This window comes from Arvicanthis niloticus, chromosome 20 (genome assembly GCF_011762505.2).
Source record: "Arvicanthis niloticus isolate mArvNil1 chromosome 20, mArvNil1.pat.X, whole genome shotgun sequence".
Taxonomy (NCBI): Eukaryota; Metazoa; Chordata; class Mammalia; order Rodentia; family Muridae; genus Arvicanthis; species Arvicanthis niloticus.
The window spans coordinates 44,982,901-44,996,471 of NC_047677.1; the positions used below are offsets into that span (position 1 = coordinate 44,982,901).

A 13,571-nucleotide genomic window follows, 5' to 3' on the forward strand; every position below is an offset into this window, starting at 1 on the left:
ATAGCGTGTGTTACGTTGTCACAAAACTAAGCAGGACAGCAACAGAATGAGAGCCTGTCACACAACAAAGTAAAACTCAAAACCCAAACCCACACGAGACAAGATTTGATTCTAACGGGGCTGGTGAGATGGCTCAGTGGTTAAGAGCACTGACTGCTCTTCCAGAGGTCATGAGTTCAAATCCCAGCAACCACATGGTGGCTCACAACCATCCATAAAGAGATCTGATGCCCTCATATGGGTGTCTGAAGACAGCTACAGTGTACTTATACAAAATAAATAAATAAATAAATTCTTAAAAAAAAAAAAAAGATTTGATTCTAACAAACAATGTAAACAGATAATTCAAGGAGCTGGAAAAGCAAAAACAAACAAACAAACAAACAAACAAAAAAAAAAAAAAAAAACTACCAGGAAATTATTAAGGAAAGGAGGAACCAAAGCAGGAAAAAACAAAAACAAAAACAAAATTAAGACCTGGGGGAGAAGCACAAGTTAAAAAAAAAAAACCAATAGTAAAAATAAGGGGACAAATTAAGAGTCAAATAAATAAAATCAGAGACAATAAAAAGATAGCTAAGAAATACAAAGGCTCACTGGAACTAGTACAAATAGTTACAAATAACTATTCACCCACAATCTGGAAATCCAAAGGAGATGATAAAATCCTACATTATACCATGAGAAATAGAACATCTAAGTTGACCTACAATGAGCCAGCAACTGTAGTAACAGAGAAGAACTGGATAGCATCACCGCAGTCTACTAAACAAGATACACCAGACATTCAGACCCAACCCAAACACTTAAGGGGAAGAATCCTCTCAACTCCTATGAGCTTGAGACCAACTGGGTTAAAGAATGAGACTTGCAAAATACAAAGAAAGAAAGATAAACACTCTCCACAGTAAAAGCTCTGACGAATAGGGCATACAGAAGAGATTATATGATAACACAATTACGGTCATATGTGCCAAACACACAGCCAACAGCATAACCAATGAGGAAAGTCGAATCCTCAGGATCTGTCCCTGGGATCTGACAGGAGACAAGAAGGCGTTCCCTCTCTCTTCTCTCCCTCTCCCTCTCTCCCTCCCCCCACAGCACTCTACATAAGCCCTAGCCAAAGCAATTATGCAAGAGAAGGAAAGGCCATCCAAACTAGAAAGGAGGAAGTAAAGTTATCCACTTCCCTGACATAGCGTTAACACCCTTCTTCTTTTCTGAAATGATTTCCACAGCCTTCCTAGTTCCATTAAACAAGCTATGATATTAAAATCTCCTTTTCTGGAATGTTATAACCTATCCTGCTCACAATACTGTCAGAATACTCCTTCAAAAGACCAGTGACACTATCACTTTCTCTTCATTAGAACCACAGCTATTGTTCAAAGTCCTAGTAGCTTGGCTGGACATTCAAGCTTCTACTGCTTGGTAATCATGAACTTTTCCAACTTCACTCTTCCTGAATGGCCCTGAAGGAGTCACTAACCAAAGAGAAACTCCAGGCAGCTTTCCTCCACAGCTCATGCTACATGTGTGAAGAAGTGTCTCTTTACAACAGTCTGTCTTCAATACCACTTCTGAGTAAGCCAGTGCCTTTCAACAGCATTTACTACAAAGGCTGGCCTACTAACATAGATACACAGAATGTGTCAGGCTTCTAACCCCAGCATCCTCACAGGATTGGGTTGGATGACTTCTGGTGTAGAGTTATCCTGTGCAATGTAAGATGTTAGCAGTATTCTCCGTCTCTCTGTACTGCATTGCTTCGAGGCAAAGAAGAGAATAATCACTCCTGTTTGCCATCTTCTGATTTAAAGTAACAAATATATTGAATGTCCCCGCTAAACAATAAACTCTTCTAAAGATCTTGTTTTATATTCTCAATATAACTGTATTATAACTCAATATACAATAACACAGGAAGCATTTAAATAAATATTTTTTCCCTGATAACTTTCCTAAATTAGTAGACTGAATAGCCTAAACCATTACATTTCTAAATAGCCATTAAGCTTGAAACATTAAATTCCAACTTTAAGGGAAACATGAGAGGCAAATACTATGAGTTACACTGTGTCCCAAAGAAATCATTGTAGCACATCACACACAAGAGTAACAAGAGGACCAGTGGCATGGCTCAATGGATAGAGGCACTGAAACACAGACTCACCTAACTGGGTTCAATCCCCAGGCCCCTTAGCCTAACAGGAGAGAAAGGTACATGCCTACTCTCGTACATCCTCACACTCTCAGATTCAAAACACACACACAAACACACACACACACACACAAATATTAAACAAAAATATACTTTCTTCATATAGCCTGCATTTTTATTACCTAAGTTAAAACTTAGTCAAGGCCAGTTAGCAGAGGCAAGAGGTCAATCTAAGTCTATATCGGGTTTAAGTTCCTAAGATTGGTGATTCTAAACACTTGCTGTACATTAGAATTCTCTATAGACTTTAAAAACTGAATCTTTGAGCTTTCTTCTCTTTGAAAAGTTAAATTAGGCTCAAGGACAATAACAAACACTAAAATTATTTGTTAAATCCTCTGCGGTGGGCTGATGAGCTATCTCAGTGAGTAAAGGCACTTGTCACCAAGCCTGATGACCAGAGTTCCATCCCTAGAACTCACATGGTGGAAGCAGAGAATGGACTCCGGCACACTGTCCTCTGCCCTCTACGTGAACCATGGCAAGTATACCTACACGCACAAGTAAGTCTTTCAAAAATGTAATAAAAAACATTTCTTTAAATATCCCCAGGGGATTCTAATGTGAAGCCAGAACTGATAGCCGCTGGTCCAGATTGGTCCAAAACCATCATGTCCTCAGACAGAAACAGAAGGCTAGTCTAAGAAGACCTCACTGTCTCTGGAGTGGCTGCACTTACTCTCTGATGTGCTAAGCACAGCATTCCACACCCACACACTTGTCTTAAACAAAATCTGAGGTTAAGCGGTCATGACCAAGGCACTCACGATGACGTTCCTGGGCTGCTCTATGACTCTCATGGGTAGGGACTTACATTCCTCTTTACTCGGTGAAGTTACATTCAGTTCTGTCGGGAGCGACTGCTGGCTGGGACTAAGAGTTGGCGTGGTTACGGAGGTATTGTTGTTGTCACTGGTGGTCTCTTCAGGAAACAAATCTGATTGGCTGTTACTTGTACTTGGGGTGGAATCATCATCTGGTTGTTTCTTTTGAAAATCTACAGGAAAAAAAAGGGGATAAGAAAACAGGTTAATTAAGGACCTTATGTCAGAGCAGTCACTAGAAAACATTAATGTTAGTGTCAAAGTTGCAGGAAACAGCGAGGAAGGCTGCTGTGGGTAACTAAAAGAAAAGCACGGAAGTGAACTGTTAACTACGTGCATGATCTGTAGAGAATGATTTAAACTTTCAATTTATATATTAACACCTTTGTGGTTCAAATGAGAATAGACAGTGATTTTAATGCAGAACTTTGAAAACCCAAAGATTTCTTCAAGTAGAATGGGGAGGGTAGGATTGACACCAATAGATGAGAGAGATCAGAAGGAAAATGTCAGCACAGAAAGTAGCATTTAAAATGGCAAGAATCAGTGAGTACATGTATATTATCAGTAATGAGGATAAATGTAAAACAAATGACTACAACAGCAAAGGAATTGGGCTGCATTCAGTTTACAACAGACATAAAAACACAAGGTTGGTTTTCTAATTAGTGGTCTCATTTCTTAAGTTCCTCGGGAAAACGCTACAGCATAAACAACACTATTCAGTTTGTAAGGAAAACTCCCTAGTTTTCCTCTTAGAGCAGAGCAATTCAAGCTGACAACACAGCTCCTGCCCCAGGCACAGGGCAGGCATGGATGGGAAGTGCTGGACCAGTCAGGGAGGGGCCTCCAGGTCTCAAGCCCCAGGCATTCCTGTGCTGCTTCTTTCCTGTGTATGACTCCTAGACACTTTCTTACTCCATGTTTTCACATTTTAAAAGTGACTTGTCAATATTATATCAATTATCAAGAAAATGCTACATAAGTAGAACAAAATAATGCCCTTTGTATTTTTAAGATAAAATACAAAATTTTTATACCATCTTTTTAGTACACCTATGTCAAAGATTAGTGTCTTTCCACAACCGTGTACCACACAACAGGATATGTTACGAGGCCCAAAAAGACATGGAATAGAATCTAGTACTCACTGAAATGGAACCTCGTATAGTCCTCAGTTCCTTGAGGCAGACAGATACCAACTTACTCAGGCACAAGAAACTGGAGCTGCTTGTGTCCCACTAGGTCAGCGTACCTTCCCTACTGTCCACATGCCTGCCTCAGAGCACTGCTGGGCACACTCATCTCATCCAGCACCTACTTCCTGACCAACACCAGAGAGAAGAACTGAAGCAATGAAACTCAAGAATCCCAGAAGGTGACGGGCATCCTAGAGCCCCTCCTGGACGGCAGTGGTAACAAAGGGTCCAGAGACAGCTACTGCTTCTGATCAGGGACTAAAGTTTGCAACACTTGTTTTTCTAAAATTCTAAAATAAACAGGAAAGCTAGACTCTCCAAAGCTAATCCATTACCACATACGAGGAAATCAGGACTAATTCTCCATACATTTTACTCGTGCTGTTAATGGCATATTGAAGAATATGAATTTATTAGCTAATCCACCTCACTGTCACATTCATTTTCCACAATTCTCACGATCTAAGCAGGATGAGTTTCTAAAAGGAGATCAATTGGGAAGAAAGGCTGGTTTTCAAAGACATGATATAAAATGTCAAATTCTTATTGCACACAGCTTGTGAGTCCCCACAGCCACCACAACCATGTATAAGAATCCTGATACTTTTTTGTCAGTTAGCAACACTAACAGTCTGCTGAATAATCACTGAGAAAATCTAAAGTTTAAAGTAAAATGCTAAACTAGTATATAATGCACATTCTCTACAAGCCAAGCTAGGAAGATGGAGGAGAGAACCTGAACAAACCTGACACACAGATACAAGGGACACCTCGCAAAACTGTACCTCTTCCTCCATTTTAAGCCTTGGCTAAAACATCATTAAAATTCTTTCAAAAATAATCTTCTCAAATAATTCTTTTAAAAGTATTTTTATTAAAGGGTCAACTAAATAAACTGATCTAAATAAAATAGTTACAAGACATTACCTCAGAATAAGATACGAGTTTTTAACCATACAAGTGTAACAAAAAAACAAAGGCAAGAGTCATAGCTGCACCTACCCATTTTACCAGTCCCAAGACAAAATGGGCCTCAAGAAATGTCAACTGCGTGAGCGGCTAAATGACTGAGATTCATTCTCCTGCCCTTCCCTCCCTCCCTCCTTTCCTATCACTACCCTTTACCTCTCTCTTAAGAGCTGAAGAAGTGACCCAGCAGTTAAGAGCATTTCTTACCATTCCAAAGGACTAAGGTCAATTCCTACACCTACATGGCAGCTCACAAACATATAACTCCGGTTCCATGGGATCAACAAGCTCCTCTGGCCTCAGCAGACACCCTAGGCACACACATGGCACGCAGATAAACATGCAGGCCAAAGACCCATACACAATACATAAATCTCAAACAAAATGCTGCCATTAAATCACACATAAAATACCTACCAATTACTATTCTGAACCACTAACAATTCAGTCTTTATAAGGACTCCTAGTTCCTTAGGTTAGCATTTATTCACATGAATGAGCAAATTCCATAAATTTCTATTTTCACCATCACCAGAGATGAGAAACTCACTAATTTACTCAGTGAGGTGACCTTGTCTGCTGTAACAAGGCTTCTCCATCACCACTGCAGACACTGAAACTGGGTATAAATAAAGTCCAGTGGGAGATCAAGGAAGGACAGCAAGCAAAGTGTGGCTCCTCATCCCCACTCACTGCTCTGCCCGAGTAGAGCATGGTGGGACTGAATAGTTATTCTGAATCACGACTGAGCTCACCCTCTGCAGCAGTGCCACTAAAGGACACTGTCGAGCTTGCAGGAGGGGTTCTCCACATTTCTGCATCTCCTCTCCAGTCTTCAAACCCTAACTGCCCTTCAGCACAGACTCCAACTCTCTGTTGCCACTGGAAGCTTTTCTTTGGTATTTCATACCAAAAAGTACTTCATGTTTCAAGCAGTCAGAAAACACCAGAATGTTGCCAAGAGTTTTATTTCAACCCACTTACAAATAAAAATTCATTTCCTATACCTCAAAAGTTTGGTTCATTCAAAGCACTGCATTAAAACTTCCTTTAATAGAAGAGAGTTCTCAGCTCCCTCTCATCTTCCCAGCTTATGTACATCAGAAACTGGAGCCCTATCAATCCAGGTATCTTACTTGAAAAAGCTATAAAACCATGAGCAGTAGCCAGCCAAATCTTAAACTAAACTTTAGCCCTCTGGATTAAAATCTTAATAAAATTCTAAGTGTTGGATGTTACCCTGAGTTAATGGTCTAAGCAAAAACTGGCTTAAGCAAGAGTTAAGAGCCAACAGACTTAGTTATAAAACCTTGCAATGTACCCTACCTTAAAGAGAAAATAGATCTCAATATAGCTAGGTTTATTTCAACTTCTTTCATGAATACTCTCTTTTGGCTTTGTTAATAGCCAAAATGGGAAATTCTGGACCAGATTCTTATCTTCGCATGGTGATCGTTAAATGTCCCATACAGAGAGCGAGAGAGCGAGAGAGAGCGAGAGAGAGCGAGAGAGAGCGAGAGAGAGCGAGAGAGAGAGGTGCGCAGAGGCAGAGAAAGACAGAGAGAGACTCTGATGTGGATGACTTCTGTTGTACCCTGTGAATATGTATTATTGAATTGACATGGGCATAGCCGTGTCAAAAAACAAAACAAAAATAAAAAACAAAAACCATTGCCTCAGACCCATGGAAATGGCAAAGCCTTCCCCTGGATATGCTCAGAGGCTTCCTCTGGTCCAAAAAGGTTGGCTAATATGTGTGAAAACTAGCAACTGCAGCTTCTTTCTTCATCCCAGGCAACTGCAATCTGAGACTACTTTCCTACAGAGATCAGCTGATCCCTCTTCCTTAAGCTGCACTTGATAAAAGGCTAAATGTGGAGAACCCAGGGTGTGTAGTAGGTACCCGCCTCAGGAGGAAGCACAGGCCACCAAAGCCCAGCTTTTTGTATGTATGCCTGATGTTTCTTTGACTGTCATTCTCCATTCCCACATTGCCCCAGTTGGGTTCCAGGTCCAACCCACATAGGACAGAGAAAGTTCCATCTCTGTGTTTCCTCAGGAACTAAAATGAACCCTGTTTTCTGCTCCTCTTCCAGGCAACAACATGTACCTAGAAGCTGAACACAGAAGACCGGGGATCATGTCTCCATATTCTCTCTTCCTTACGGCTCCATATCAAACCCCATCAGTCTCATCGCTCACGGCAGCTGACACTCTGGCCAACACACACTTCTTTAGGACTACTCTGTGCTAACATCTCACTTGCAGATCCCATCAGCTGTAATTTATCAGAAACCTTGTGTCCTTTCCTGAGTCACTGTAATCCAGTCTCAAATAGCAATCAGAATGGTTGTGAGAAACAAAGAAATAAAACTCCCATTTAAACCCAAATTTTGATATCAGTTATGTGCCTAAACCCTCAAGGCTCCTCTGTTGCATCTACCAATCTTTACATGGCTAAAAAGCTAGAAGTCTCCCAAGAAAGACTTGTGAGGAAAGGGTGAGATGGCTCATCAGGGAAAAGTGTTACCATGGAAGTTTAGTGATCAGAGTCTTGAGCTCCAGAATTCACAGCAAAAGGAGAGGACTGACTTCTAACAGTTGTCCCCAACCTATACACGTGCACTACAGCTCACAATTTAGTGGCATAAGCATGTCCCATTGACACACCTCGCGTCACACATATAAGCATGTCCCATTGACACACCTCACGTCACACATATAAGCATGTCCCATTGACACACCTCGCGTCACACATATAAGCATGTCCCATTGACACACCTCACGTCACACATATAAGCATGTCCCATTGACACACCTCACGTCACACATATAAGCATGTCCCATTGACACACCTCACGTCACACATATAAGCATGTCCCATTGACACACCTCGCGTCACACATATAAGCATGTCCCATTGACACACCTCACGTCACACATATAAGCATGTCCCATTGACACACCTCGCGTCACACATATAAGCATGTCCCATTGACACACCTCACGTCACACATATAAGCATGTCCCATTGACACACCTCGCGTCACACATATAAGCATGTCCCATTGACACACCTCGCGTCACACATATAAGCATGTCCCATTGACACACCTCGCGTCACACATATAAGCATGTCCCATTGACACACCTCACGTCACACATATAAACATGTCCCATTGACACACCTCGCGTCACACATATAAACATGTCCCATTGACACACCTCGCGTCACACATATAAGCATGTCCCATTGACACACCTCGCGTCACACATATAAGCATGTCCCATTGACACACCTCACGTCACACATATAAGCATGTCCCATTGACACACCTCACGTCACACATATAAGCATGTCCCATTGACACACCTCGCGTCACACATATAAGCATGTCCCATTGACACACCTCACGTCACACATATAAGCATGTCCCATTGACACACCTCGCGTCACACATATAAGCATGTCCCATTGACACACCTCGCATCACACATATAAGCATGTCCCATTGACACACCTCGCGTCACACATATAAGCATGTCCCATTGACACACCTCACGTCACACATATAAGCATGTCCCATTGACACACCTCGCGTCACACATATAAGCATGTCCCATTGACACACCTCACGTCACACATATTAAGCATGTCCCATTGACACACCTCACGTCACACATATAAGCATGTCCCATTGACACACCTCGCGTCACACATATAAGCATGTCCCATTGACACACCTCACGTCACACATATAAGCATGTCCCATTGACACACCTCCCGTCACACATATAAACATGTCCCATTGACACACCTCGCATCACACATATAAGCATGTCCCATTGACACACCTCACGTCACACATATAAGCATGTCCCATTGACACACCTCACGTCACACATATAAACATGTCCCATTGACACACCTCGCGTCACACATATAAGCATGTCCCATTGACACACCTCACGTCACACATATAAGCATGTCCCATTGACACACCTCACGTCACACATATAAGCATGTCCCATTGACACACCTCGCATCACACATATAAGCATGTCCCATTGACACACCTCGCATCACACATATAAACAGTATAAATTTTAAGGGAAATGGCTTCTGCTGCCTTTTCATCTTAAGCCACTGACCCTCCTCGACTGTCCCCAACTTAAGCCATTTCTTTGTTGCTTTTCCAAACACTGCTTTCTCCACACAGAAAACTCTGACATCCCATGATGGAAGATGATGGAAGCCTAACCTGGGATCCACACTGGTACCCACCACTCACCTTTCAAGACTGCACACAAGCACCACTTCCTTGGGAAAGTCTTCATGTCACCCATGGAGGGTGGAAATGTAATGCAGGGTAGCTTTCACAAGCCCTGGGTTAGAAACTCAGTTTGGCCAAATACAAAGGCTTTCCCTTATCTGGAAGGTACTCAATTAGACACTTGCCAGATAAGTGAGCACCTCAAGTACTGTGGCCCCAGCACTAACACAATGCCTGCCGCATAATAAACTACCTAGATTTGTTGAGCTTAACTTACTGGATCCTGGTAAATATACCAAGTTTAAAATATTCATTTTCTTAGACACTAATGGATTTTAAATTGTTATAAAATTTATTTATAAGAAGCAAGAATGCTTCTACTCACAGTACAAACAATAAGCATCCCTGTCGATAAGCACATGCCTGGCTTTTTACAACCTATTCCTGTACTAAAAAAAAAAAAAAAAAAAAAAAAAAAAAAAAAAACCAGACAAAATACAAAAACAACGTAAAAAAAAAAAAAAAAAAAAAAAAAGGCTTCCCGATAGGACTCAAAAAGTCTCTAAAGTTGCCTCCTAATGTGCGCAGATTCAACCACAAAGCTGCCAACTTGTACTGGAGAACACAGACAGCCTTAAATTGGATCTTAAAGCCTGTTCTCAAACACTGTTTTCAAAAAAACAGTCAACAGTGTATGAGGCTGACAAAGTTTGTTATACAGGCTAGAAATTCTTCACACCCAGGCAGAAGACTGCTCAGAGTGTCAACCAGCACAGGTGTCTGCAGGAAGGCTTGTTCAGACTACATGGTTTCTCATTTACAAGGCATAAATTAACATCTAACATTAGAGCAAATATCTAACAATCCATTGGTATTATCGTTAACATGCAGCAGACATACTTACCTCTTGGACTAAAGCACAATATGCACCAATTTAAAAAAACATTGAAAATACTATTTTTGACTATTAGGACTTTAACTTAGTCTCAAAAATTGTGCATTTGATAATATATGAATATATACATACAGCTCAACAAGAGAACCACATATAGAGTGGAAAAATTAGTAAGGATGGTAACACAACCGAGTTAACATCTGGAAACGTGCTGTGTTTAAGATGTCTGTTTGGTACTAAGGGTGTGCTGGCTCAGTGTAGAGCACTTGCCTCCATGTGCACAGCCCTGGACCCATCCTCAGGGCCAATGCCCACTCCAAAGAGATGATTTTTTTCTGTTATAACTGATCCTGGTGCCATTAGAACTCAACTCCCTAAAGCCTCTAGTCCTTGGTGTCTCTCATTAACCACCTAAATGGCATGAGTGTACTATGAACCTAACAGCTGTAGAGGTGAGAACCTGAAAGATTTGTCAGCTCAAGCCCAAGGCTTCAAATGTACCACAAAGGTATTCCATAAGGAACTAGGAAAGCATCTGCAGGTAAATCAGAAAGAAAGGGTTAGTGCTCTTTCCAGTCAACCATGGTGACAGACCTTTGCTCTGAATGCAGGCTGGCTCAACAGTCTAAGTGCAGTCTTCAACTCAACAGCAACTATCTCGATTTGGCCTCCCAGATGCTGGAACCACAGACACGTGCCACCACATTTAGCTTAGCCCTTCATTTGGCTATGGAGAAGTGACCAAGAACTTCCCACAGGCACTTCCCCCTCTAGGGAGATGGGGGCGGGGGATAGTAGCAGGTTACGAAGACCCAGCACCTGCTCATCAGCACACCTCTTTATTGGAGCATCCATTTCTGCGCAGGCCTCAGCACCCTCACCTGCACCAGGGCCACACAGCACATCCTCCTTCCCTCATCGCCATCTCAGAGAGGACCTGTCACTCACTAGCGTGTATTTCACATAAAGTGGGAGGGGTTACTTCTGAGATGTGCTTTCACTTAAACTCGTGAAAAGTTCAGCACAAATTACTACTCAAACGTGACCGAGCATGGTATACCTTAAGAATAAGCTTTTTCCCAGAAATAAATGGGCCAACTTCTGACTTAAACCAAAAACCTGTTTTAAAGAATGAAATGATGTTTACAAACAACTTTTTTTATAAATGAGTGCTGGTTTTATTTATTCATTTATTTTTGCTGTGTATATAGAGAACAATCAGAGGTCCAGCCCATGACTGCTCTCTACAGAGACCTCCTTACAGACACCAGCTAACCCCTCCCGTGTGCTAGCAGGAGCAGGCCCTCCATTAGAGGTGGCGCCCAGCTTCCTGTGTCTCCTATTCCCTCAGCACTCCAAGTTCATGTTCAGAACCCAAACTGCAGTACGCAGTAGTGAACACACTTTAATGACTAATAGTAAATACAAAAAAGTCCTCTAAGGTTTGAGTATCTAAGAGCTTCAAAGTTCTTACTGCAGTCACTCTAACTAAACTAACAATGACCCTAAAATATGGAGGTTTTATGGTTTGTCCTTTATGTTCATTTCCTAGATCTACTGAGGGCAGACAGAGCTCTGCAGCCTGCAGTCCAGGCCGGGTGACTGACTGACTGGTCCTGATCAGAACGCTCTGGTGCCAAGAGAAAGGAAGAGAGATGGGCCCACACCTCAGCTTTTAGTGTCTCTGCTCTTAAAAGGCATGAGCTCCTCACTCACATTTTATGGTTTAAAAAGGTCAGTGCTAGCGAAATCTTGGTTACTGGAGAAGAATCTACCACCATTAATTTACTAAACCAGGATAATTCTAACTACTTCAACAAATACTTGTTCTAGTACCCAAGATAAGTGTAGTAATTTTCACCCCTCATCAAGGAAACTTCTCTTTGCAATAGACAAAGACCACTGCAGAGAACTACAGCTACAATGTGCAGAGCTGTGGAGCGCAGTGCCAATGGCCATCTACAACACACTCTCACACTGGAGGAGAGAGGGAGGGAGGGCAGGAAGGCTGTGAGAGCCAAAGGATCTCAAGAACATCAGAAACTACACCCAACAAGTCTCACCATCATGGCTGCTCAGATGGGAACAGAGTGAGGACAACCAGGAACCTGCCAAACTGGACAGTCCTCATCAGGGAGGAGCACACCAACTGCCCTGTCAAGTGGTCAGCCCTGAAAACATACCTAGAAGTAGCATACTGACTAAACAGGTTATATTGAGAATATGTGTGTATAAAAAATACATATTTGCTAATGGAGAAAGAGGCTACGAACATAAAGAAGAGGGACTGGTTTAAGGGAATGTCTGGAGGGAGTAAAGTGAAGAGAGAAACGCTGTCATCAATGGCAATCTCGATACTGAACAAACAGCAGCAGAAAGTCACTGTGCAGACCCAGAGATGATGGCTGGGAAGCAGCATGTGCTGAGAAGAGCAGTGAGTACCCAGGCACAGAGCTCTGAGGGACTATTGTACACAGTATTATTCATAAATACAGGCACATTTTCATCTCAAAGAAAAGAGTATAGTTATTCTATTTTCAAGAGTATCATAGATGACAGGAGCCTAAAGGAAATCAGATGGGGTTTGGAGTAAGTCAGGTCTCAGATCAGACTGCTGCAAGTGATTGTGATTGTGACTGTGGCCAGTCTCCATGTGTGAAGAGGAGATAATCTAAACTTTTTCTCAGGACCTAATAGCACCTGAGTGAGCGAGCGAGCGAGCGAGCGAGCGAGTGTACCAACCAACTAAAGTACTGGTGGTATGCAATACAGGCAAATTCCTCTTGCTGTCAATAGTACAGAGTCCTATAGTATAACGTTGTGTTCTGTGAGGTTGAACTCTCAGGATTGCTCCCTGCTACTCAATGCTGTCCGATAGCTTAAATCTTGTACTGAGGTACTGCTGGCTAACGGGAAAGGTAAGGGCACGCCAGTCCTCACCATCAGTCCTCTGCTTTCACACACAAGGCCCTTGGTACAAACAGCTACGTGACACACACCATTTGTTGGCTGTTTCTAAAAACAACTATTTGCTACTTACCCTTCTATGTTAATAGCCATATGACAGTCACACCATTAAACTGTCTGCACTTATCCTTCTACATGAAGAGCTATACGATGGTCACATCATTAAACTGTCGGATTTTGCTCTGAACTCTGGAAAGTTCTGGAAAGCTACTTTGGAAA

The 13,571-nt window shown here is 42.0% G+C and overlaps 1 protein-coding gene across 1 annotated transcript in view; it reads right to left on the reverse strand.

Annotated features, from left to right (window-relative positions):
- Positions 1–13,571, reverse strand: part of Zfand3 (zinc finger AN1-type containing 3) — a 193,911-nt gene that overhangs the window by 59,705 nt on the left and 120,635 nt on the right. The window contains exon 3 of the mRNA XM_034524491.2: positions 3,039–3,221. Coding sequence (XP_034380382.1) covers positions 3,039–3,221 — 183 coding nt within the window. The remainder of the gene's footprint in view (positions 1–3,038; positions 3,222–13,571) is intronic.